Source organism: Dysidea avara, chromosome 1 (genome assembly GCF_963678975.1).
Source record: "Dysidea avara chromosome 1, odDysAvar1.4, whole genome shotgun sequence".
Taxonomy (NCBI): Eukaryota; Metazoa; Porifera; class Demospongiae; order Dictyoceratida; family Dysideidae; genus Dysidea; species Dysidea avara.
In genome coordinates, this window is record NC_089272.1 from 52,331,031 (window position 1) to 52,355,820 (window position 24,790).

Consider the following 24,790-nt stretch of genomic DNA (forward strand, 5'->3'; position numbering starts at 1 on the left):
GGTTATTTCATTCCAAATTATGGTCATTTGTATTATTAGCCGTGAAATTCTATAAGCTACCCGCCCATTGGTCACTACACTCCAAGGGCTATTGACTACAGTGTTGGGAGTAATGTGTTACTTATGTAACGCGTTATATAATATTATTACTTTTGTGGTAACTAAGTAATATAACGAAATATGTTATAAAAACAGGTAATATAACTAAAGTTACTTTACTTACAAATGTAACACGTTACCTAAGTAATAATAGTTACTGTAATGAATTCAAATTATGTAATATTATTACTACAAGTAACAAAGTTACTAATCTCATTAGTGATCCACTGAGTAATGCCTAGCCACAACAAAGTAGTGAAGCCTGCTGAATGAAGCTTATTCACCAGCTTCATACTTGTAATCAAACACAATCATGTCACATGATAAGGTGGTAGTTTCACACGTGACAGCTTAAGGCTGTGGACACAAAGTAATATAATATGTAATATTATTATAGTTACTTTATTTTATGGGTAATATGTAACTGTAACTAAATAGTTCAGTTGCAAGTAATATGTAATATGTAACTGGTTACTTTTTAAAAGTAACTGTCCCAACATTGACTTCAAATAAAAACTGAGTTTTTTCTTTCAACAAGATCTTCAATTTGAAACCATGTTTTAATAGTATAAAATCATGCCTCATGATCAGACAAATTTAAAAATGATGAAAAAATGGCTGTAACGGTCACCAAAGGTAATTAATTATATAAAACATGCAATGGCACATCCACTAAAATAAATGTCATTAGGAGCACAGCCTATGTGCAAAATTTGATACTTTTCTCGCAAAGTGCACCAAATGACCATATTTGTGTACTAGAGCTGTACGTGTGCCACAGAGTACAATGAAACAGTATATCATTAAACATTGCTATTCTAGAGCATGCAAATTAACCCGTCTCATCATTCTTGTAATTGTATTGCAAAATAATTCTTTTTAAAACTTGAAAAATATTATTAATGGGATAGCTACAAACGTATTTACGCATCCATTTTACCACATGTCATGATTCTTTTTGGACACTCTGGACATTGAGATTTTATATTGTCAGGTAAGTAACACACTATACAGCATGCATGCCAGACCTGATCATGAGAACATAGCTACACACAATTCACTAAGATAGCAAATTAATTATGGCAATACACTATATACAAAATTACACATGTACAAAAATACTTGCAAAAATCAATTGACTTCATCTTCAAGGGAAACATGAAAGTCCACACCTCTGTAACAGTGTTTAATAATGCACTGGTCTTCCTTATTAGGATGAAGCTTTTCGTACATTGCCAGTGCACCTACTTGGAAATTTGAGCTACCACCTACTAGTACTAAACAATCAGATGTGACTGCAACTGTACGCTGTAGTTGAGCAATGACCACAGCATTGTCAAAATTAAGATACTTCTTAAAGGTGTTTTCAAATTCGCTGATAGTTAGACTATAATTGCCAAAGACAGAGTTGAAGAATGCGTCATACAGCGTTTCTTCGGGTTTCATACTATTTTTAGAGCGTCTGTAACAGAGGCTGCCATATTGTCCCAAGTCAATGGCTAATGTCCTGCTCCATTCTGGGTGAATGTTCAGGTATTGTGTGAGGTTCGTAGCACACTTCACCATATACTGCACCACATCATTGTCAGTGAGTGCATCTGCCTTCCTTGCCCATTTATAAACCCTTTCTACTCTGACCATCACACCGTAGTACTTACCACCACTGGGATTAAACCTTTTAATATATTCTTTGCTAAATCTCATCATTGTCTTACTAGGAAGCAAGCCAACCATGACAGTGTTGTCAGTACGGAATGATGGTGCCTTGAGATTGTCTCGTGTATGCCTTATCCCATGCCATAGAGCAAATATCAGTGTGACACTATTAGAATTGTGAGTACCCAACATATATTGTGAGAATTTTTCCATTGACATTGGAATGGATGAACTAAATTTTATACACACTTCACGTACAAACTGAAAACCAAGATCTCTGAAGAATTTTAATGCCTGCGCAGGAAAATCGGTACCACTGCATTGTCTGTTACCAGTTATTCTATTAGGATTATCAACTTTCTTAAATAAGCCAGTTGGAGATCTTGCATTACCATTGCATGTAAAAACAAGAATTGTTGTTTTGGGAGCATTTAACAAAAACTCTTCCCATGCCACTAGTTCTGCACAACCATGTTCTGTTGTTTGGTTATTCCAAAATTCCATATCATAAATATCCCCAAATCTCATTGGATTAGTTGCACCTTCAACAATTGGTTGGAAATTGAAGGTGTTTTTAGAAACAAAAGGCTCAACAACTTTCATGTTAACAGAGTTTGCAAAGTATTGAAGACCCCAAAGATTTCTTGTAGCTGCTGTTTGTTGTTCATACAATCTATACGGCAAAATATATCCCTGAGATTTATGTTGACTTGCTATATGTGGTGGTAAAAAAGTTTTACCAGGGGAGTTCTTAGCGACAGGCTTGATTAGCTTTTTTCCATTAGTGCCACCTTGGTGGTTTCTTCTGTTTGAAACTTCCTTCACATTGCGATGGAGAACATCATCTTCCTGAGTTAACGTTGTTCCCTTCAGCCACATATTTAGCTTGTCATACTCATAATAATATATTGTGCCGCACACAAGTATTACAAAACAGATGAAGACAATGAAACCATATACACAACGAGCTCCACCCATAATAGTGTTCTTGTTCATACCTGTAAGCCAACATACATCATGCATAATAAAAATAACAACGTTCACACTACAGTGCACCTTAAAATTGTGTCTTAAATTTTAATGATCTACCAATGGATAATCTACATTGCTGTAGAACATTCTATATGTGTTCTATAAGAAATCTTAGGGTATTACAAAAGTAATCAAATAAACATATAACCAAGCACAATATTTTAAATGATAATACAATATTTTATACATAAGACATTTTGCATGATTTGTTTATACTGAACAAAAAATATTTCATAGTTAGACTTATTGATAGCTAATGCAAACTGGTTGCATGTTGATTTTAGCAATGAAGTTTTAGTGACAGAAAATGTCTGGCTATGTGTGTGGGCAGTGGCGTAGCCAGACCCGGGCATCAAGATATTCTGCCCTACCATCAGCTTTTCCAGTTATTAAGCATGTGAGCTTAAGAACACCGGACTCGCCGTACACCAAAAGACTGTTCTAGAATACACACACGAAGTACACTAACTTTTAAATAGATCTTTGAGATTTCACACGTATTGCAAGTTGTGTCCGAGGTTGTGTCCAGCGCTCGTCCCGAGGGTTATTTTAGGGGTTTTCCCAAGGGTTTTCCTTCTGTATTTGCAGGCAGGTAATTTCGCTGTTACACGTGATATAATTAAACACGTGTTGACATCGATCGTGGAGCATAGGCCTCGTTGTGACAGTATTTTCAGAATTCCAGCTGTTCGTCTAGCGATTAATATGAGTGCTGTGAAGCAGCTATCATTGTTTAATTTTGTCAAGCAAAAGTGCACTGCGAAGCAGGCAAAAGCCACAGAAGATCCTGGGCCTTCCTCCAAAGAAGAGTCTCAACTAATAATCGATATCAGTGAGGATACAAGCAAAGTTACTAATCAAGAGTCAGAACAGTATCAGCTAATCAACTTGAGGGAGGATCCCAAAGTTGAAGGTGAGTTTTATAATGATGATGGGATTGATGATGAGATTTATGCTGCTTTGGTGAAAACGTCTAAAAGCCCTAGCCCTTGTTGTACACCTGTTATGGTGTATAGTTCAGATGATGATGAAGAAACCAGCTTTGCAACTAGGTTCTCACCTCAATTCTCACCAGGTCCTGACGAGGTTGATGGCATGAGTATGAAAGTGCCACAATCACATCATGCAATTACATGTAGTAGCGCAGCATTGGACAAATCTTTCTCCATAGGCACAGCCACTAGTAGCACGTCTCAGTTGTTTGGGGATTACCGTGGGCCCAATAATGATACCTCCAGCACAGCTGCAACTGGCTCCACAACTGAAGTATGTAGTGCTTCATCCTTGGCCTGTACAACTACACTTGAGTTTTCTTCATGCTTGCCAAAAGATATTGCTGAAACAATAGCCTTTCCTCCAGTTCAGCCTGTTAATACAAAGTATCCCTTGACTATGATTTCAAAAGTACCAAGGTGCTTTAATGCAGCCTGGTATAAACAGTATGAATGGCTAGAGTATTCAGTAGAGACAGATGCTTGCTATTGCTACCCTTGTCGGTTGCTTGGTGCACAGAGTGCTATGGGTAAGAGTAGACCTGAACAAGTATTTACTTTATCTGGGTTTAAAGACTGGAAGCATGCTACTGGTAAAAAGGGAGCTCTTGTTGGTCACTCAAATAGCCTTAGCCACAAAGAAGCTATGGTGGTATGGGAACAGTACAAAATTAATTCCAAGCGTGGCACTTTGCTTCCCAACCAGGTAGACAATTCCTGGGATGTTGTTATTCAAGAAAACAAACATTACATAAAAACCATAGCAGAAGTACTGTTGCTCTGTAGCAGGCAAAACATCTCAATTCGTGGTCATAGGGAAGGGATAGAATCTTCAAATAGGGGAAACTTTCTAGAAATGTTTGAATTGATAGCAAAACATGATCCAGTAGTACTAAAAAGAATGTCTATAACAAAATCTGCAAAATATACATCACACATGATTCAGAATGAGATATTAGGCTGTATGGGTGACATAGTCCAAGCCAAAATTTGTGCAGATGTCAAGAAGGCTGGTATGTATTCGATATTAGCAGATGAAGCGAGAGACTGCAGCAAAGTTGAACAATTGGCCATTATTTTAAGGTATGTTGATCTAGGGTCTGCAACAGTACATGAACGGTTCCTAACATACGTTGAAGCAAGGTGTCAGAATGCAGAAAGTCTAGCTGCTCACATAATAAGCACCTTAAATGAACATAAATTAGATACAAGTGCCATAGTTTCTCAAGGTTATGATGGGGCATCTGTGATGAGTGGGTGTTGCACAGGTGTACAACAGCGTATCAAGCAAGTGGCTCCCCAGGCTGTTTATGTGCACTGTTATGCACATTGTTTGAACTTGGTTTTAGTGGACACCACTAAAATAGTATCAGAGGCCTCAGAATTTTTTGCCTTAATGGAAACATTGTATGTTTTCATGTCCACAAATAAGGTACATACATTGTACATAGAGCAGCAACATCATTTATATCCCAACAAACCACCTCGTCAATTACAAAAGTTGTCAGATACTCGTTGGGCCTGTAGGTTTCTTGCTGTTGATGCAGTCTGTAGTACATTTCGGGCTATCCTTGCAACACTGCAGAAAGTAGTTGATAGTGACGACAAAGTAAAAGTAGTTGAAGCCAAAGGAATTTTGCTCCAAGTACATTGCTTTAAATTCCTGACAACTCTTGTCACATTCAGTCAATTGCTGTTTCTCACAAAACAACTATCTGATCAGCTCCAGAGTTCACAAACTGACATGGCCAAAGCAGCTGAATTGGTAGAGGGAACCATGAAAACTCTTCAACAGTTTAGAAGTGATGGAGAGTGGAGAAAGTTGTATAAATATGTCAGTGATGTGGCTTCCTCACTTAACATTGAAGTTTCCCCACTAAATAGTCGGCCCCAACGTAGCCAGCGATTGCCAAAACGGCTTGTTATCCTGCAATCTGTAGGATCAAGACAGCCAGTAGAGAGTCATGAAGAGTATAAGATTTCCCTTATATTATCCAGTTATTGATGCCATGATGTCTGAGCTTCACAAAAGGTTTGAGGGTAACAATCTGGCACTGATGAAAGCAATCCAGTGTTGCAGTCCAGAGTCAGTACATTTTCTTGATATAGACCACCTGGCACCTTTAATTGAAGGATATAATCTTAGTAAAGATTTGCTCACAGCAGAATGTTTAGTAGCTAAACATACATTAGATGAAAAAGACCTCACCTCCATTAGTGATGTGCTCAAAGAAATCTATCCGTTAAAGGTTGCATTCCCTACCCTGGTTAAACTTCTTCAAATTTCTCTCACTATAGTGGTAAGCACTGCAGAGTGTGAAAGGTCATTTTCATGCCTTAAGCGTACTAAGAGCTTCTTGCGATCCACAATGTCTGAGGAGCGGTTGAATAACTTGGCTATCTTGTCCATCGAACGGGACCTGTCAGCAAATATTTCAATGGATGAAGTTATCCAGAAGTTTGCTGGGAAAGATAAAAACAGAAAAATAAAATTATCGTAAAACTTGTACTGATGACACTATTACTGTCTACCCACTTCATACATGCACAACTTTTCTTTGTAATTAATAGAACATCATCACTTTCAGTATAACAGCTGTGCTGTTTGCATTTAATATAACTTTTGTAGCCAATCATGTAATTTTATATGTACTCAGTCGTTTGATGCTATTTGCAATAATTAACTTTACTTACACTGACTATGCATTGATGGTTTGACGTCTCTGTTGTCCTGTACAGATTCCAGAACCACGAGGTGCACCACGTAAGGCAATAAATAGAATGATGAAGATCGCGTGATCGTAAACCGCACGCCGGGGGCTGAGACAGCACGAAGAGTTTTAAATTTCTGGTGTTGGATGTATGTGTGATCAATATAGAAGATATGATCGTGCCCTCATCGTAGTGCAGCAAGGGAACGCGCGGAATGGAGGCTGGCTGGTAATCTGACAGCTGTAGTTTGTGAAACGATTAAATGTTAGCGAGAACACCCAAGTCACCCATTGGAAATTTTGAGTTCAATGCTTAGACATTTTAATGACGGTATGGAATAACGTCTTATTTGAACAGGTTATTTGTTCTGATCTGTTGCAGGTGCCAGGTGGTTTTACGGCACTGCCACGTGATAGTAAGCGCCCTGTGCTATACAACCAGGTCTGACAAGGTGTGGTCAGTACAAGGTAGCGAAGGCAACCAATGTTTTAGCGTTTATGATTAGTAAGGCTGTAGCTTCCTACACACAGATATAGGATAGCTGGATCGTACAGATAGTCATCGTAGTTTCCTGCACGCAAGGATAGTTAGATCATGCAGATAGTCATCGTAGCTAGGTGTGTTTTTTTTGTTGATAATATATTGATGTCCATATGAAAATGGGCATGTGTATGTGTGTTGCATGCTTTGGGGTCTGCCCACCCAATGCCCGGGCATGGCTAAATCTCTAGCTACGCCACTGTGTGTGGGGCTTAACTAGTAAAATAGTAACTATGATGTTAGATCAATTGGAGAAAGAGACAGCTGCAGTCATTACAAATTGCTGAGTCATTACAAATTGTAGAGATCCATAGCGTAATTGAGAATAAACGTGACTGAAAGGTTAAAAGAATCAGGAATAGTTCTGGAAGAGTCAAAATAACCTTTAAATGCAGTATAAATGAAATCCTAAAAATACAGTCATCCAAATGGTATGTGAGTATATTTTCAGAGGATTTCAATTTCTCTTTCTTCTTTACACATTTTGCACTCCACTGGTCCTCGAATTTCCATTAAAAATACAAAGTTGGCTGAGTTGTGTGTATTGTAGTATCACTCTTTGCAATAATATTGAGGAGCAGTCATAATAAAGGGAACCTTTGTCACCCTACATACCAAATTTAAGCAAAATCATCTTATGCGTTAGTAAAGCACAACCTAGGCTCAACTTCTTCATTATTTTTGCAGGCCTACATCATTTTACATACTTACATCTCTATAAAATATATTGCTGCGAAATTTGGTGTATGAGTAAAGACATATTAACATAGCAAGACTGGTCCCTCTGGTGCAAATCTAACAATGTCCATGGAGTCATGCTTGGATGATTATTTGCATAAAAAAAGTCGATTGCTTTTAATGTCTGCAGCTTATGGAAATAACTTGAAAATAGTCTGTGTATAGGCAATGTGCAAAATAACGTTCAAACACCGGCAATTTCCGGTCAATTACACCAGGTGTCAGCCTATAATTGATTTTGCCCAGCCCTTTCAAAGTTTATAGTGTTAGGATTGAGCTAGGAAGGAGGCCAGACATGATGGTATTGACATGTACTTAAGTTATGTGTTGTTGGCTTGTACTGACGACCACAAAGGCATGCCCAAGTTTACCTCTGAGGTTAACAGTTTACTATGTTGTGCCAGCCTACTTGTATCAGTCACCTGTACTGCAGTAGTTAAACGTATTTATAATCTGATTGCCATTAGTACTTTTACTTGTGGTATTCATGATATCACCTGCACAACCAGATTTTAAGCTAGAATGAACAATGTATCTGTTCATATTAGAAATAGAGCCACTATATATTCTAAGCCTAAGCTAAGTTTGACCATATACAGGGTAGCTATATCATTCAAAGGCAAGCAGAAGGTCTTGACTGAAGTCCTTATGACTCGTTTCCTACAAAGGCCCAATTGATTTCATAGAAGCCCTTTCATGTGGCCAGTAGCTACCCTTTAAAATGCTGTACTATCAGTATCAGTGAGTGTTTGACAAGTAATCGGCTCTACAGTACATTGGTAGCCCCAATGTTTGAAACAAATATACAAGTGGTAGAAACAAGTGGTAGAAACACAGGAAAGGAGAAACAATAAAAGTTAAAATGTCCGGTCAAATTGCTTTATGTCCACTTAAATTTCACAATGCCCTGACAGTACGACAGGACACGTCTGAAAAGTTATTTTGCACACTGATAGGGCAACCAACATAGCTCAAACTATTGATAGATAAATTACCTTTACACCAACTGCTAAACAGTGGCGGCGGAGCCACTTTTATTTAAGACGGGGGGGGGGGTCTAGCTTGGTGATGCCATGGCATAGTTGTAAGTCGAAGACCAAAAAAAAAAAAGGTAACTACCTGCTGACAATAGCTGCCCTCCATACCAACTATATCTCCTTATTTATAACTACATCCGTAGTTAACTGCTCCACTGTGACTGCTTTATTAGAGTATCTCGATCTTGACTGCTAAAATTCTCTTGAGTAGGCCAATAAGATGATATCCAAGTTTTATTGTTAGAAAAATTCTTCTCAAAGAACAAATTAAAGTATCTAAGATTTTTATTACACACATATTTTCCCACTCAGTAGGCTTGCGTTGATTATGCTGGCATAATTTTTGGCATAATAGGGGATGAAAAGCATAAAGTATAATGCTGGCATAATAGACAAATTTCTGACACCATAAGTATAACTACTGCCTGAACGTCTGCTATAAAGTTAAGGGCTAATCTGATTCTGATGGTGAAATGCACGAGTTGAAAAATGCACTACAGTCTTACTACAAGTTTACACTCAATGGAGTGAGTTTTTTATTGTGGGTTTGAGTTTTGTAGGGCACATGCAGTGATGTGCCAACTAATACCAAGGCATGGAAAAGCAGTTTAGCTGAGCTTCAATCAATGAATTTGGTATTACATAACTTGTCTCATCGTCTGATTTTGAATAAAATATTTGTTGTGCCTAGAGTCACGGCATTGTGACTGGACATATTGCTGCTAAAGTCACGGTCAGTAATTCACACCCCAGTTATATGAAGATAAGTTTTTGTTGAGGTTGGGGTTGGCATGCGTCTAGTATGCCCCAAGTGTTTGACTTTAGGGCATGCGCCTAGTAATATTCCCCAAGCATTTGGCTTTAGGGTACCCGTCATATACGTTAGAGTTCGGTTAGGGTCAGAGTTCAGGTTTGGTTTCTTCTTTACCAGTATTATTTATATAGGCTTCTTCATGAATGACATATATAAGGTACAAACTACTAATGGAGTAGGGTAGCTGGCAGTGCACTAATACAGTGGTTAGAGTACTGGGCTAGAGTGTAAGAGGTCCCGAGTTCGATCCTTACTTTAGTCAAATTCTCTCTCATTTTTTAAGGATTTTTGTCAAAGTTTTTTTTTATTCACGTGACTGCTGTGACTGTAGGCACTGTGATATGATGATTATGATTATTGGAAGCTCAATTGGAAGACAATACAAAGCTCAGATGATAATAAAGTTAGAATTGATATAGAACTAGTTTGTTACTGCAATGGTAGTGCATTCCACCATTTAGTAGCTTATAATGAAAGAAATGCTTGGTGAAACTTAAGAGTTAGTGTTGAGTCAGTATAGCTAGTGAATGTCTGGACATTGAAATAGTGAAATCTCTGCAGGTCTGCAAGTGAGACTGGGGTTAATATCAAACCAGGAAATTACAGTCAAACACTCTAATAGAACAGTCATCGCAGGCAACAGAGAGAATGAGAACCATTTAACCCTTAAACGCGCATAAGCCTATATATAGGCAGATTACGCATGGTCTTGAAAACGCATAAGCCTGCTTTTACGCATGGTTGTAAACAAAGCGCTGTAACTTTTGAAGTGTATACCATATGGTTTTGTGTAACTTGTGCCATTCTATTCGTGATGTAATAAGCATTAAAATGATACCTAGGGGTTTACCCTATGACCAAAGCATAAGATCAAAAATCGGCGTGAAAATAATTTTCAACAACTAACCACAAAAAATATATTACATACCTTTAGAAAATGATCCATAACTCCTTGACAGTTGGTCCGATTTGCTTCAAACAAGTACTATTCGAATGGCCATTCAATGGCGAATCAGGCCATATATAGCTCACGTGACTAAAACCCAGAATCGAAACTACGATTGAAGTGAAGAATGTGGTGTTGCAATAAAGCGAGACATCGATCTTCTTCGCTTTTTAACAAGTAAGCCATTGTTGTTACAGTGGTTATTTAACCTTCCCCAAGTAGACCAATGAATAAGTTTTCTATTGATATATGGTTTTAGGCTAATAGATTTAGGAAAGACTGTCTTACCTCACCATATAAGTTTGTTTTGTGTAAACACGCATTCCATAAATGTTCTGTGTGCATTCAGGACTAATTCCTTAAAAGTTTCATGCGCGTTTAAGGGTTAAGTGTTTATCCCCAGGAGGCTAATATTTTCTTGGCATTTTGCTGCATACATAGTAGTTGCTGTCCTTTGAATACCAATTGCTACAACTCAGAAACCATGCATAATATTCTATACGTAATTATTTGCATACAAAACTACAAAGATGTACTAGACAATAAAATGTCTATAGCTTCTGAGGCACTATAGATATGCCCCCCAGCTCTAATATTCCTAGAGCACATCTCAATTTCAAGCTATTGCTATTATTTGTATGTTGCAATTGAAGTGACACTTTCAATTTACATTGTATAATATGAAGAACTTCTCTACACAGAAAAGCACACAAAATAAAAGCAAAATGCGTTTCTGAAAAGTATAAAAACAAGCATAATAGGCAGAAAATTGGGGAAATGCCAAAAATCACAATAGACAAATCTTGGAGCATATAATAGACTCAAGCCTATACATGATTGTATTATTTTGTGTAATCAGATTTGTAGTGACTGTTCTATTAGGGTATCTGGATTTTTCATGCAAAACGTGATAAGTTGCAGTTGCTCAATTTTAACAAAGCAAATCCTGCTATAATATTGGCTTTGAATCGATAGAATATTAGAGAGAAGTTACAATGGTATTGCATTGCTTGATTACTTTTGTAGTACCGTAAACTCCAGTTATTAGGTGCATACTTCACCAGGCACTTGTCTAGCAGATACCATCACCTGTATTGATAACCCACCTGGACTGTTGTTTCCTCAACTGAAGTACGCTATTTGACTGAACACTGGTAACTAAATTGCTGTAGTATAAGCACGAGTAATATATATTCTCCTAGCAAAAACCTGTTACAATCACTTATTAAGCGCACGCGCTTAACAAGCGTAGTGTACTTCACGAATAATTCCTCCGAAAATTATACTTGTGCTAAATAACCAGAGTCTACGGTACTCTAATACAGCGAACATTGTTTTGAGGATTTCTACTACATAGAATGTTCTAGATTGTCCATTGGGAGATCTTTGAAATTATGAACCTTTACAATGGGTAGATTTAAGTTAGAATTTTCTTTTACAAAGTAAAAATTAAACAGCCGTGATAGCAGCGACTCGGTGGTTAGTATGATGGTCACTGGTAAAGTTTTTTTCCAACATTTTCATGCACATTTTTTTACCCCATGGTAATAGTATTATCAATTTTATCCAAAGAAATGTTAGACAAAAGGCTTATAGCCGGTAGGTACAAGGTGGTCCCCAAAACACATACAGTACAAAAAGCAACAAAAAAACATTGACTAACTACAAACAAACAAAAACAAAACAAACGAGCAAACAAAACAACTATACAAAAAAGTAACAACAAGTAAGAGGCATCAGTTAAACAAATAACAGTGGAGCTGTGGTGACTATTCTATTAGAGTATTTTGACCTAGCGATTTACAGTTGTTTGGTTTTTGCCTTGTAACTCTATAGCTGTAACTGCAACTTCTTTTAAACCAAAAAAGATTTAGCTATGATGATTAACCTACATGCATACCAATTTTTAAGTGATTCTCATAAGTGGTTTACTCTGTAAGCATGACAACAAGTCGGCCTTTCTAATGCAAATAATCGTCTATGCGCTTGTAGCTCTATGACTACAAGTATAAGGAAAAATTAGGAATTTTAAGTTCCATTAGGGGTCATAGAAAACAAAAGTTGGGAAACAAGGGAGGTCGCCTACACCTGCAGATATACTAGTCAACATTTAACCCCTACTTCAATCTATACCCAAGACCAAGACTGAATTATGGATTAAATATTCACTAGTAGGTGACCCCCAATTTTTTTTCTATGATCCCTACTTGAACTTAAAATTCCTATTTTTTCCTTATACTTGTTTGTTTATGTTTTTTATAACATTATATTATGACTGGTTAACCCTGGCATACCGCATAAAAAGAAAGGATGGCGCGTGAGATAAAGTTTCCAAACGTGCGCCCCGGTTATTAATTACTGAGTTGAAAGTGGAGTGTCCATTATGCTTCGTTTTCAGCTATGTTCAGCCTGTTATACAGTGCTACAAACGAAGAACAGTAGGAGAAACGCCTCTGCAATCAATCCAGTCACCACAAATAATACAGACGATTCGCATGACCCAACTATCAATTACTGCCTCGCAAGTAAAGCAGTTCTTTTCAACCCATTACACAGTGTTATAAACAAAGAAAAGTATTAGAAACGCCTCTGCAATCAATCCAGTCACCACAGATAATACAGATGATTCCCATTTACAAATGTAGGAAAGCCATGTTTTGCGCTACCATGAATCGACACCTTGGACTGTCAGTAAAATGAAATGGGACACAAAGGAGGACAAAGGTAAGTCCATGATGCATGCATTGTATGTACTGTGGTATGCCAAAAGGCATGTCTCCGGACAAAGCGACGTGGAACAGTGAAAAAATCTAAAGCGTAGCCTTAGCCATTATTGAGTTACACTTGCCTGAAGGCAGGCAGGCAGGCAGGCAGGCAGGCAGGCAGGCAGGCAGGCAGGCAGGCAGGCAGGCAGGCAGGCAGGCAGGCAGGCAGGCAGGCAGGCAGGCAGGCAGGCAGGCAGGCAGGCAGGCAGGCAGGCAGGCAGGCAGGCAGGCAGGCAGGCAGGCAGGCAGGCAGGCAGGCAGGCAGGCAGGCAGGCAGGCAGGCAGGCAGGCAGGCAGGCAGGCAGGCAGGCAGGCAGGCAGGCAGGCAGGCAGGCAGGCAGTTAGTAGAAAATTCCATTATTTATAAAAATTTCATAACAATCTTATGGAGACGTTTAGGATCGTACTGAAGGCACTTTTTTGCACTGACAAGGCACCAGGATGATATTCTGAAACTGGTTTTTGGGTGATATTTTTTGCCAGAAAAACCCAAATCTCCATGATCCCTACCTATAGTATACAGCACTACCGTACTGTATGATTAATCAGATTTGCACCAACTTACAGTGTAGTACACGATTGTGCTGCAATACGTTCGTAAAGTGTACTAAAGCTCAAGAAATCGAGCTAAGCATTTCCATTGTATAATGGTTTTTGTAAAGTATGCAAAAAGAGTAATCTGAAGAAAAAAAAACGAAGGAATTAAGCCAAATTGTGAAGGCTCATATTTCAGGCTGTGTGGCTCCTCAGGTACTTACCTAGACTGCAAACTGTCTGTGGATCAAGTCTGGGATTTTCTTTCTGCATTCAGCAGAGTTTTCAGGTTCATGTTTCTGACTCCTTGTGCCACAGGCTAAGTTGTTTCCTCCCTGCAGGTCCCTAGAGGGATAGTTGAACAATGATTTCACAATTTCGTAGGCTATCTTGGTCAAATTTGGTATGTGAGGTCCTGAAGGTGGAGGGCATTTGTAGTATAATAATGATTCGAAAAGGGAGCACGGACCTACGTAAACATGAAAATCACATTTTGTTTCTTCTTGTAAATGTGTGGCATGCCGGTTTTCTTGGCTGCATGACACACTAACGTGTGTCTTAATAATATTATAACAAATAAGCAGTGGCGTATCTAGACTTTCCCTATTGGTAGGGCACAGCTAGGGCACTGTATATGCTGCTGAAGGTAGGGGCATACCCCCAGAAAAAAATTGGATTTCAACGGCTGCAAAATGGCATCCGAGGCAATTTCAGCTAGCCTTTAAAGTAGTTTATATATATATATATATATATGTATATTTAACCTGTTCAGATTGTACGGTAACACTAAAAACATTAGAACAAGACAACACTACACCTATACCTGATAAAATCTTACAAGGATCTATAGATAAGAACTACAAGAACACTAGGAAGACATGTCCTTATCAATATCACAGCAAGTGATATAATCACATGATGGGCGTTAGTTGTAGTTTAGTATAGAATAACTAGTTCACTTGTTAGATAATGCAATGATCCATGAAAAGTTGGTGATTGTGGGTTTCGTAGTCTTCAGTTTGGTAGGGTACTAGCCAAATTTAGCTGGGTCTAGGCCTTACAAAGCCTTGCCGTAGATACACCACTGCAATAAGTCAGTCAATCAATTCATTAGTCAAGTTGCTGTAATTATTGCGCATAAGTGTTTTGGTGACAACTATAGTAGAAGGAAGAGAGAAAGATGAGCAAGAAAAAGATAGGAGAGAGATGATGAGAGAAAGAAGACATAGTCAAAAGAGGAGGATGAGTAAAGAAAATAGCAATAGAAATCTACAAAATAAGCCACAGAAGATTCCACTTCAGTGATAGCTACCCGAACCAGTTTTGACTCAGAAGAGTAGTATATCTGTTGAAGGAGCTGATGGTGATAGTGAATATATGATTACTAAACAAATAACACGTAGCAATGATGAATTTGCCGCCAATGCCTGCTATATCCTTTGGACTGTACAGCAGCTACCCATGATGTCTTGTCTATCATACTGGAAAGTTGATAAGGCAGTTAATGCACTAATGAGAACCTCTGAATACATAACTAGCTATTGTATAAGTTGATTATGGCCTACATGTACATGTGTGAACTATTATGTGAATGTACGTAAAAAGTAAATGTGTGCATATCTCTTGGAACAGTATGTTTAAATAATTTTAGGTGTAGACTAGGGCTGAGAGATACTGTCATTTTAGTATCACGATTGATACTAAAGCCACTATTCATGATACTGAATAGTTCACGATACTTACAAATAAGTCAATCATAGCTGGTGCTACATAGTGTATTGCTCAGTATTCCTGCAGGAAGTCTTTAAAGGTAGCATCAAACTAGCCACTGTCATCCTTGTTTACAATAACAGTTATTGTAACACATGCTTTGAGGCTATGTTATGGTGTTCACACCTCTCTGTAGGGGTAACCAGGTTATGACTTACAACAATTCTTAGCCTAGTACAGCATGGGTAGGTAAAAACAGTGGACCCGGGGACCCACGGAAATCTAACTCTGCTTGGAATTTTATACACTTCACAGTATTCTATACTTGTACTAGGTACCTTTGCAAGTAGTCTTGCATGGCCAATTCACTTTTTCTCCCCTCGCGGCATCTCGCACGATGTTTACACCAATTAGAAATTATAAACGCCTATGAAAAGTGTCTGGAGCTGACTGCATTTATAGGCCACTGCCTGCTGCACAGTACGCATACTAGTCTATTATGCTGCCTAGCTACTAGAGTAGTTTAGGAACATTGTGCAAGTGCATCATGACGTATGAAGAGCTGCTGGAACTTGCTTAGCTTGTAATTGTTCACCTGCTGGCACAATGAGTATGCTAGTCTAATATGTCACCTAGCTACTAAAGTTTAGAAACATTGTGCAAACAACTACTCTGGGAAAATAGCGAGTGACCTGTAATTAATGCAGTCAGCTTCAGACACTTTTTCAGAGGCACTTATAATTTCTAATTGGTGTAAACATCGTGCGAGACGCCGCGAGGGGGAAAAAGTGAATTGGCCATGCAAGACTGCTTGCAGAGGTACCTAGTACAAGTATAGAATACTGTGAAGTGTAAAAAGTTCCAAGAAGAGTTGAATTTCCATGGATCCCAGGGTTCCCTGGTCCCGGGTCCACTGTTTTTACCTACCTGTACAGCATAACAAATGGATTTTTAATGACAATAATATACAGGCATGATATCACGATAGTTAATAACAAAATACCACAATATCAATACTTTCAAAATATCGCGATATATCGTTAAAACGATAATATCGCTCAGCCCTGGTGCAGACCCTTGTCATGTTAGTAGTTAGGCTGTTTGTATTACTTGAGCAAATTCAAAGCAAATTATGCCTCATTTCGTGGAATTAAATAGCTACTTGAAATCAATATGCAAGTCGATAATAGGTAGAGGTCAATAATATTCCAGTTGCATGTAAGGGAAAGTATTTAAATTGATTTTTTAATTGCATTTGTGCAACCACTACTTCGCAGGAAAGTGCTGAATCAACATAATAGCCAACTAAGTTAATAGCGTGTTGAGCCAAGATACATTGTCCAGGTGATTGTAACACTTGTTCTTGTATTGTAGACAACAAAAACAAGTAGTTGCCTGTGTATATTCATCTCTGAAAAACATTTTCATCACTAATTCCATGCTTTACTGGCTCATAACTCACTATTGGCTTAGCATATTTACAGCAGACAAACATTACCAGATGTAGAAATCAATGTAGTTTCCAGTGTTGCTTAAAAACCTTGGATACCTCCTTTAGATTCAAGGTGACAATAGATTTTGTATCCGTGGCCGCCGTCCGTTTCCCAATGGTTTCTGTACATTTTTATGCCTAACCACAGTATCCAATTCACTACAAAGCTTATTGTTAAGATATGACTTTCTAACTCTGAACTTACAAATATCAGCTGTGAAAAGCCTTGTCTGGTAATTTTCTAATTTTACGGCCCTACAAACCAGGCATCTTTTTCACAGCGGATAACCACTAAACAACAGAGAAATCAATGCAGATTCTTTCCATGTACAGAAAATTGGAACATACCATATACTGTACTTTGTAAGTAACGGAAGTTTTACTGTAGGTTATCATCGTTTCCCAATGACTTCAATACATTTTTATGCGCATCCACAGCATCCAGTGGTTGCACAATGGGCAATTAATGCTGATTGCATTCCTAAGGTTTTACAGGTACATGCAACTGGACTATTGGAATGCACACTGTTCACTATAAATTATTCTGGGATCAGTTTTTGTTGTGAGTAATGGGAGATAATACACACAGCTCTGTGAAAAATTTCACTGTTCTACGATGTTCTATGCATGAGTTGTGGTGCGTTAAGCCTTAGGTGGCCGATAACCAGTGAGCTACACCAAAATCCTGTATGAGTTTCTAAATCTCACAGAAAATTTGGCTGATCTGAACCAAAATTCCAGCTTGTAATTATCGATATTTTGGACTAATTCACAATGCCGAACATCAATGAAATGACACTACACAGAAAAGATTCCATTTGCACTTGCATACGGGATTAAGTTACAGTTGGTATCAGACCCCCTCGGTAGCTACCCTAGGATTTGTCAAAGACTGGGTTCAACAAATTAGACCAAGAGTTCACAATCAACTGCAAATGAAGAGTGTCCAACTCCCAGTACAAATCACTGCTACAAGCTCGCTTTTTTGATCTAATAGTGTGTATGCCGTGACCTTTCTGGTGCTTAGGGAACAATTCATAGCTAAGTGATTTTGGACAGGTACGAATAAGGTAGCCTTTGTTGTTGTATGTTCTACGTAGCGATTCCGGAAGAATTTTAAAATTGATGGAAACAATTTCTATTTAGCACAGGCTTGTGCAGCGCTCCCCAAGGATCTCATAGACACTTAGTTTTTAAAAATCCATCAATGGATGATGGAGTTATAAGCAATTTTATCCTTTAAAAATGGTAAAATTTTTTCCGCTTTTTTTCATTTAAAAAGTCCCCAAAAATGGCACAATTGAACAAATGTTTATAACTCAGGTTTGCAAAAACATTTTCAACTTCTGTTTCCTGATATAAATACCTCAGTACGTGGACTATAGTGCAACCATCATTATAAGACCCTCTCAGTAAAGGTCACCTCTGTAGAAGGCCACCTAACAGTTGCATGAACTTAGCATATTACAAATGGCAAAACAACTTGCACTTGGTCTGAATGCAAACACTCTGTACTAGTCACCTTCACCCAAAATACAATGTGCATGCAAAACAAGGACTTGTACTGTTCGTTTATATCTGCTTATACAGTCATTTTTACTGTTACTTTTTAGCTCCTTGATAGCTACCAAGGTGACACACCAGACAACTTGGTTATTTATGTTTCAAATTTGCTGACTTTTTGCATATTAATAATGAAAACTACATGGACAAAAATGTTGCACTTGGTGTAACTAACATGTGCTGGGTCGTTTCTGGCAAAGACAACATTACACTGTGGTAAATATATTGAAAAACAATCTTAGAATTGGCATAAAACACCACATAAACACATTTATAGCAGGAAACTAACAGCACCATCGTGTTCCTCGTCCCCAGAAACCCTAGAAACGATCTAATTGTTTGATCAAACACTCGTACGGCAGCGAATCAATTGTGCCATTTTCCCAATGGAGGATTCACGGAGAAAATTTTATGCAGAATTTACGGAATTCCGGAATCGCTATTCTACGTAAAAGAAAGCTTACTTGTAGTGTATTGCTGAATGTATTCCATTTCGACACTCTCCCCATAGCTACACAGCTAAGGAGGCCATTGTTCAAACTGACAAAATCGACCGACTACTGGCAGTAGCTCGGGAAGTACATGTAGAGTAGTGGTGGTAGTTATGAGACACTTAACTTCAAAGCATTGCTATTACCTTAAACTGTAACCCTGGTATTTCACAATACTAATAGGGAAAGGTATGCCCATAAACTATATTATCCTAAAATTTCAAAAATTTTCATAACATTTGGTGGTCTGCTTAATCATTTTTCTGGAACACTGTAGGTGTGTGTATTATGAGACATATGGGGGTATTATGAGACGCTGTGCTTGCAAGTTGACTATTTCGTATTTGATTATGGTAAATTTCATATGTAAGAGGTAGCAGGGACACTGTAGACAGTCAAAGTAGATTAGTTGACTTAGTACATGCACTTCACATCTTCGTACTCTTTACTGCATAGTGAGTGGTACAAAGACAATCATTGACAGTCCTCCATTATGATATAGCAAATTTTAGGAGCTATATTATTCCCAAATTAGTATTGTGGTTGACTTATAATTACTATTTGTGATGATCTGAATAGGTACTATCTCTTTACTTCTGAATCTGCAGGATTTAACTCACTACACTTGTTTTAAGCTATGTGACCCATATTACCCCCTGTCCCATAATACCAGCCTCTACTCTATAGTGAACAGAGTCTAACCTTCAAAGATGTTTATTGAACGTCCGCCGGCGTAACTATCGGTAGTTCCCGAGGTAGTTCCTAAACTCGGCAGTTGTCGTGTCGGGGGTGATACGGTTCGCTCCTAGTAGCAACTGCTCGTGATTGATCGACCACACACGGATCCACTACCGTGTTTTTCAGGTTTCTTGCGAAAATCAAAGCATAAACGTGATCAAGCACGTGATCTGTAATTCAAACATCTCGAACTTGCAAGGCATTTAAAGTGAATATTCGCACCTTTTTCCGATCATTGTACACGTTCAAGTATTGCTAGTATGTTGCAAGTTATGTAAGCCTTGCTAGTTCGAAGCACAGATCACGTGTTTGATCACGTTAATGCTTTGATTTTCGCCAGAAACCTGAAAAACACGGTACTAACAGCCTAATTAAAGCCTTCAAACGCATGCGACAGTACACGTGATACAGCATTACATAATACATTACAAACAATAACAGTTAGTCAATTCTCGACATCCTCCGGGGCCAGGCGAAGTACGTTTGCCCACTCAGAGATTCTCTCCAGTGCCCTTGTTGCAGCTCTTCTAGATGGTCTGCCGGTTGAAGGCATCTCAGCTGTTGCTTCTTGAGTAGTTTCATCACAATCAGATCTTGACTGAGGAATTCGAAATTGTTCAGCATCACTACTTGAAATCTCCAACGGATATAATTTCACAATGGGTCTAGTTGTCTTGTAATTGCTCATTCTAATGTGAGCAGCTCGAACAAGGCTATCATTCCCTTCAATGAGGTCTTCCACAACTGCGAGCCTCCAGTGAAGCCTGGATTTGTCATCATGCACAATTACTATGTCTCCCTTCTTGATAACTCTTTCATTACTTCCTGATGCCTTGTAAAATTCTCGCGATGAAGTTAGATATTCACACTTCCATCTTTGCCAAAACTGTTGAATCAGCCTTGTTTGTCTGTTAACTGATCGTCTGAGTGTAGTATCATTCACTGCAAAGTCAGGATCATTCAAGTCAACTGGGTCATCAAGTGGACATGGAAATGGCCGTATCCTACCATAAAGCAGATGGGATGGCGTAAGTGGCTCTGGGTCAGTTTCATCTGACAATATGTAAGTAAGCGGCCTATCATTCAGCATGGCTTCTATCTCTGTGATAACAGTTTCAAGCTGCTTTAAGGTGACAAATGTTCTGCCAAGTGTCTTCTTCACCGCCTGCTTGGTTAATCCAATGATACGTTCCCAGAATCCTCCGTACCATGGGGTACGATTGGGAATGAAATGCCAGATGACATTCTGGGATTCTAGAGCTTCCTTCAATGCTTCTGAACTAAACATCCTCTGTAATTCCTCCGCCGCCGCCAAGTATGTAGAGGCATTGTCAGATATCATCTTCTTTGGTAATGATTTGTGACTGCAGAATCGACGAAATGCCAACAGAAATGTCTCTACTGTGAGGTCAGTCACAACTTCTAAATGTACTGCTCTTGTAATTGCACATTAGAATAAACAGATGTACACTTTCATCTCCTCTCGCTCCTTAACATAATTATAGTGCCCCAGTGAAATCGACTCCAGTAACTGTAAATGGTGGAGCTTCCATGACACGAATCTTAGGCAGTGGTGGTGGATTTGGTGACTTGAATGGTTTCCCTATTAATTTCTTACATGGCACACATCGTCTTAACACACTCTTAACGCATTGTCTAATACACGGAATCCAGTATACCTGACGGAGTGCAGTGACTGTAATGTTTACTCCTCTGTGATGAAGTTTCTCATGTGTATCAGTAACAATCATCCTAGTCACTGTATGTTTGCTGGGGAGAAGGTAAGGAAATTTGCTGACATCAGTGGTTGGTGCATTATGTATTCTTCCTCCACAACGTATGAGTTTCTTATCATCAAGGAGCAGACGAAGTTGCTTCACTAATGGAGGACACTTGGATGTTTTCTTACACAAGAAGGCAAACTCTTCTGAATAAACTGAGTGTTGAACTCCAGTGATTAATTCTCTATGAGCCTCAGATAGTTCGGTGTTGGTAAGAGGTCCAGATTGTAAAGGTGTCTGTTTCTGAAGATGGTGTAAAAACTGGTAGACATAAGCAGTTACAGCTGTCAAACGGTAAAGATTGCTGTAGCGTGATGGATCAACAGTTGTAAGTATGTCTGTTCGACTCTGCTTGAGGGTTGTACTTACCACAAGTGTGGGTTGTTCTGTAATTTACACATCTAAGACACTGGTTGGTGTCCATTGTGGCCACTTAGTTCTATCCAGTAGCCAGTTGGGGCCATGAATCCATAACTGAGAGGAACGTAACTGTTCAGTAGATATGCCTCGTGTTAGTAGGTCAGCAGGATTGTCGCCTGAGGGTGTGAATGACCACTTCTCTGATGGAAAATCCTTAACTATTTCTGCTACTCTTGGCTTGACAAAGGAATTTGATTGGCCTCTATGGTGAATCCAGTGTAGCACTATTTGGCTATCTGTCCAGAGATGGACTGGAATTGGCTGAAAGTAAGTTGACAGAGATGATTGTACAAATTTTGCTACTCTAGTGGCAGTAACAGCAGCCATTAGCTCCAGTTTAGGTAGCGTTAATGCTTTGATTGGAACGACTCGACTTTTGGACATGATGAAAGAGAGGTTGTCCTTGCTATGTAGATAAACAATCGCACCATACGCTTTAATGCTAGCATCTGCAAATACATAGATATGGTCAATCTTTCTATCTGGCAGACTGGGGAAGTATGCTCTTGGAAGAGTCAGGATGGGAAGAGCAAGAATGTCACCTCGTATGTTCAGCCATCTGTCGGTAATGTTGTTGTCAAGTGGGGTGTCCCATGTGCATTTCTTTTGCCACACTTCTTGAAGTAAAATCTTAGCACGGATAGTGACTGGAGTGGCCCAACCTAAAGGATCGTAAAGCTGCGAGGAATCTTGCAAAATATTTCGTTTTGACAATATGTTACTTGGTGGTAATGGCTTGGGAACTAGTGACAGGGTGTCAGTCAAGGTATTCCAAAGAAGACCTAGCACATGTACAGTTGTGTTGCTATCAATGGACTTGTCGGCAGTGGCAGTCTGTTGCAAAGTTGTGCTGTTAGTAGCCCATGATCGAAGGTTAAAATTTGCTTGGCTCATGATATGTCTTGCTTGTGAATAATACTGAAATAATTGAGTGTCTGTGTCACATCCAGATATGATGTTGTCAACATAGATGTTCCTTCGGATGTCTTCTGAGATCGGTGACTGGTACTTACGCAAGTGTAAGTCAATCGTTGCATGCAGCATAAATGGTGAGCTGGCAGTACCAAAGGGAACAGAAGTAAAACGGAAAACTTGAAGAGTGCTGTCAGGGTTTTCTGGTTGGATAGGCCACAGAAAACGTGTGAAGTCTCTATCTGATTGATCTAATCTCACATGGAGGAATGCCTTCTCTATGTCGGTGGACAACGCATAGTTGTGCAGGCGGAAGCGTAACAAAATAGCACACAAATCATTCAAGAATGGTGGTCCAACTTGTAGACAATCATTTACACTGGTAGCATATGAGTTTTCACGGCAACTACAGTCGTAAACAATCCTGATGGGTGTTGTCAGGGAATCCTTTTTGACTGGGTGATGGGATAGATAGTGAACAGGTGTAGTAAAGGTATTGTCGACACGTTCAGTGAATCCACGACGTTCTTGCTCTTGAATGATGTTGTGATACAGATTGAGCAATTCAGGAGTTAGCATCAGTTTGGTGAGAAGAGTCTTAGTTCTACGTTGACAGATGTTGAAGTTTGATGGCAAATAAGGTTTGTCATCCTTCCATGGGAACTTAGCACAGTATGTACCATTTGGTAATTGGGAAATGCTAGAAGCTTGGTACGTACTGAGGAATGAAGAACTGGATTGTTGAGGACATGTTCCAATGGCTTCTACTGACCACAGTTGTTCTAAGTTGGGTTCCTGATTGTGATCTGCAATGGTCGTCAGCTGTAACAATATTGAAGTTGATAATTGAGTGGCAACTTGTGGCATTGGGCCAGAGAGTAGGTATCCCAGTTTAGACTGCTGGGCAGTGGGACCATCTCCTCGGATAATCCGATCTTGTACAAATGACCAGTAATGATCAGTGCCAATGAGGATAGAGATGGTGAATTCTTTATTGATAGTAATAGGAGTCGAAAGTTTCAAACCTTTCAAATGTGGTAAAGTGTTCAGAGCTAGATGATAAGAGTTGGAAATAGGTGTAGCAATTGTCGGTACAATTAAAACTGAAATTGATATAAGTTCACCCGCTAGTGTTTCTACCTGGACAGTGGCAACATCAAGAGTTTGAAGGGATTATGATTCTGCTCCAAAGGATGATAAAGCTACTTGCATACTAGAGGTTGGCTTGACTTGTGGTTCAGTGGCTAATTGTACGGACATAAAAGAGTGCTGGGCTCCCTCATCAAATAGAATATTGGCATTCATTCTCATGTGACCATTAACAACTGGGGCTACAGCAGTCTTCAACAAACATATAGGGGAAACCTTTGGAGTATTATGTGAAGCCGGAATTACAAATGATGATACTGGAGTAGCAAAAGGTACAGACGTAGCAGGTTGAAGTTGTGTGGTTGTTGGCTGTGTACTCTGAGGATTGCTCATTGGTACAGTAGTAGTATGATCTTGACCTCCATTGCACAGGCTTGTGTGGTGTTTGCATTTACAATGCCGACATCGAAACCTTGAGGTGCATTGAGACACCTTATGTCTGGCCAAACAGTTATAGCATAGATGGTTTTGCTTTACAATCTCTAGACGTCTCTGCTGGTCAATTATGACAGTACATTGGTGTGTGGCATGAGGCCCTTTACAGAAAATACATGATGGTCACCCTTTATCTTGTTTTTTTGTGAATGTGATTGGGTTTAGAGCCAATTAGGAATGCAGCTGTAGATTAGGATGAACCCAAAGGTGAATTGTGGGTCCCACACTCTAATA

At 39.0% G+C, this 24,790-nt stretch overlaps 3 protein-coding genes across 4 annotated transcripts; 1 reads left to right on the forward strand and 2 right to left on the reverse strand.

Annotated features, from left to right (window-relative positions):
• Window positions 1-316: 316 nt before the first annotated feature.
• Window positions 317-22,465, reverse strand: LOC136268476 (uncharacterized). Of its 2 annotated transcripts, none has more exons than XR_010707016.1 (2): window positions 19,824-22,465; window positions 317-456 (listed from the first exon to the last, which is right to left on the reverse strand). XR_010707016.1 is itself a non-coding variant. In XM_066063835.1 (2 exons), exon 2 carries the CDS (start codon window positions 2,749-2,751, stop codon window positions 1,231-1,233), a length of 1,521 nt encoding a protein of 506 aa, XP_065919907.1. In that variant the 5' UTR covers window positions 2,752-2,753; window positions 19,824-22,443; the 3' UTR covers window positions 1,088-1,230. The 2 variants fall into 2 exon arrangements, 1 of the variants encoding a protein (XP_065919907.1); XM_066063835.1 differs by lacking the exon at window positions 317-456 and adding an exon at window positions 1,088-2,753 and having other exon boundaries at window positions 19,824-22,443.
• Window positions 5,029-7,230, forward strand: LOC136242050 (52 kDa repressor of the inhibitor of the protein kinase-like). The gene is made up of 3 exons (XM_066033380.1): window positions 5,029-5,740; window positions 5,778-6,821; window positions 6,873-7,230. Exons 1-2 carry the CDS (start codon window positions 5,029-5,031, stop codon window positions 6,278-6,280), a joined length of 1,215 nt encoding a protein of 404 aa, XP_065889452.1. The 3' UTR covers window positions 6,281-6,821; window positions 6,873-7,230.
• Window positions 21,359-24,454, reverse strand: LOC136247401 (uncharacterized). Its single transcript, XM_066039081.1, has 3 exons — window positions 24,179-24,454; window positions 22,038-24,112; window positions 21,359-21,944 (listed from the first exon to the last, which is right to left on the reverse strand). The coding sequence occupies exons 1-3, from the start codon at window positions 24,452-24,454 to the stop codon at window positions 21,359-21,361; spliced, it is 2,937 nt and encodes a 978-aa protein (XP_065895153.1).
• Between the last annotated feature and the right edge of the window lie 336 nt (window positions 24,455-24,790).

Excerpts from the sequence above, each read along its gene's own strand:
- LOC136242050 (XM_066033380.1), top strand. The coding sequence starts at position 5,029 with ATGAGTGGGTGTTGCACAGGTGTACAACAGCGTATCAAGCAAGTGGCT. Across the intron at positions 5,741-5,777 it reads ATCAAGACAGCCAGTAGAGA|TTATTGATGCCATGATGTCT; the intron begins GTCATGAAGAGT and ends TATATTATCCAG.
- LOC136247401 (XM_066039081.1), bottom strand. The coding sequence starts at position 24,454 with ATGAGCAATCCTCAGAGTACACAGCCAACAACCACACAACTTCAACCT. Across the intron at positions 24,113-24,178 it reads AGCCAACCTCTAGTATGCAA|GTAGAAACACTAGCGGGTGA; the intron begins GTAGCTTTATCA and ends GCCACTGTCCAG. Across the intron at positions 21,945-22,037 it reads CCAACCAGTGTCTTAGATGT|CAATCTTTACCGTTTGACAG; the intron begins GTAAATTACAGA and ends ATCACGCTACAG.
- LOC136268476 (XM_066063835.1), bottom strand. The coding sequence starts at position 2,751 with ATGAACAAGAACACTATTATGGGTGGAGCTCGTTGTGTATATGGTTTC.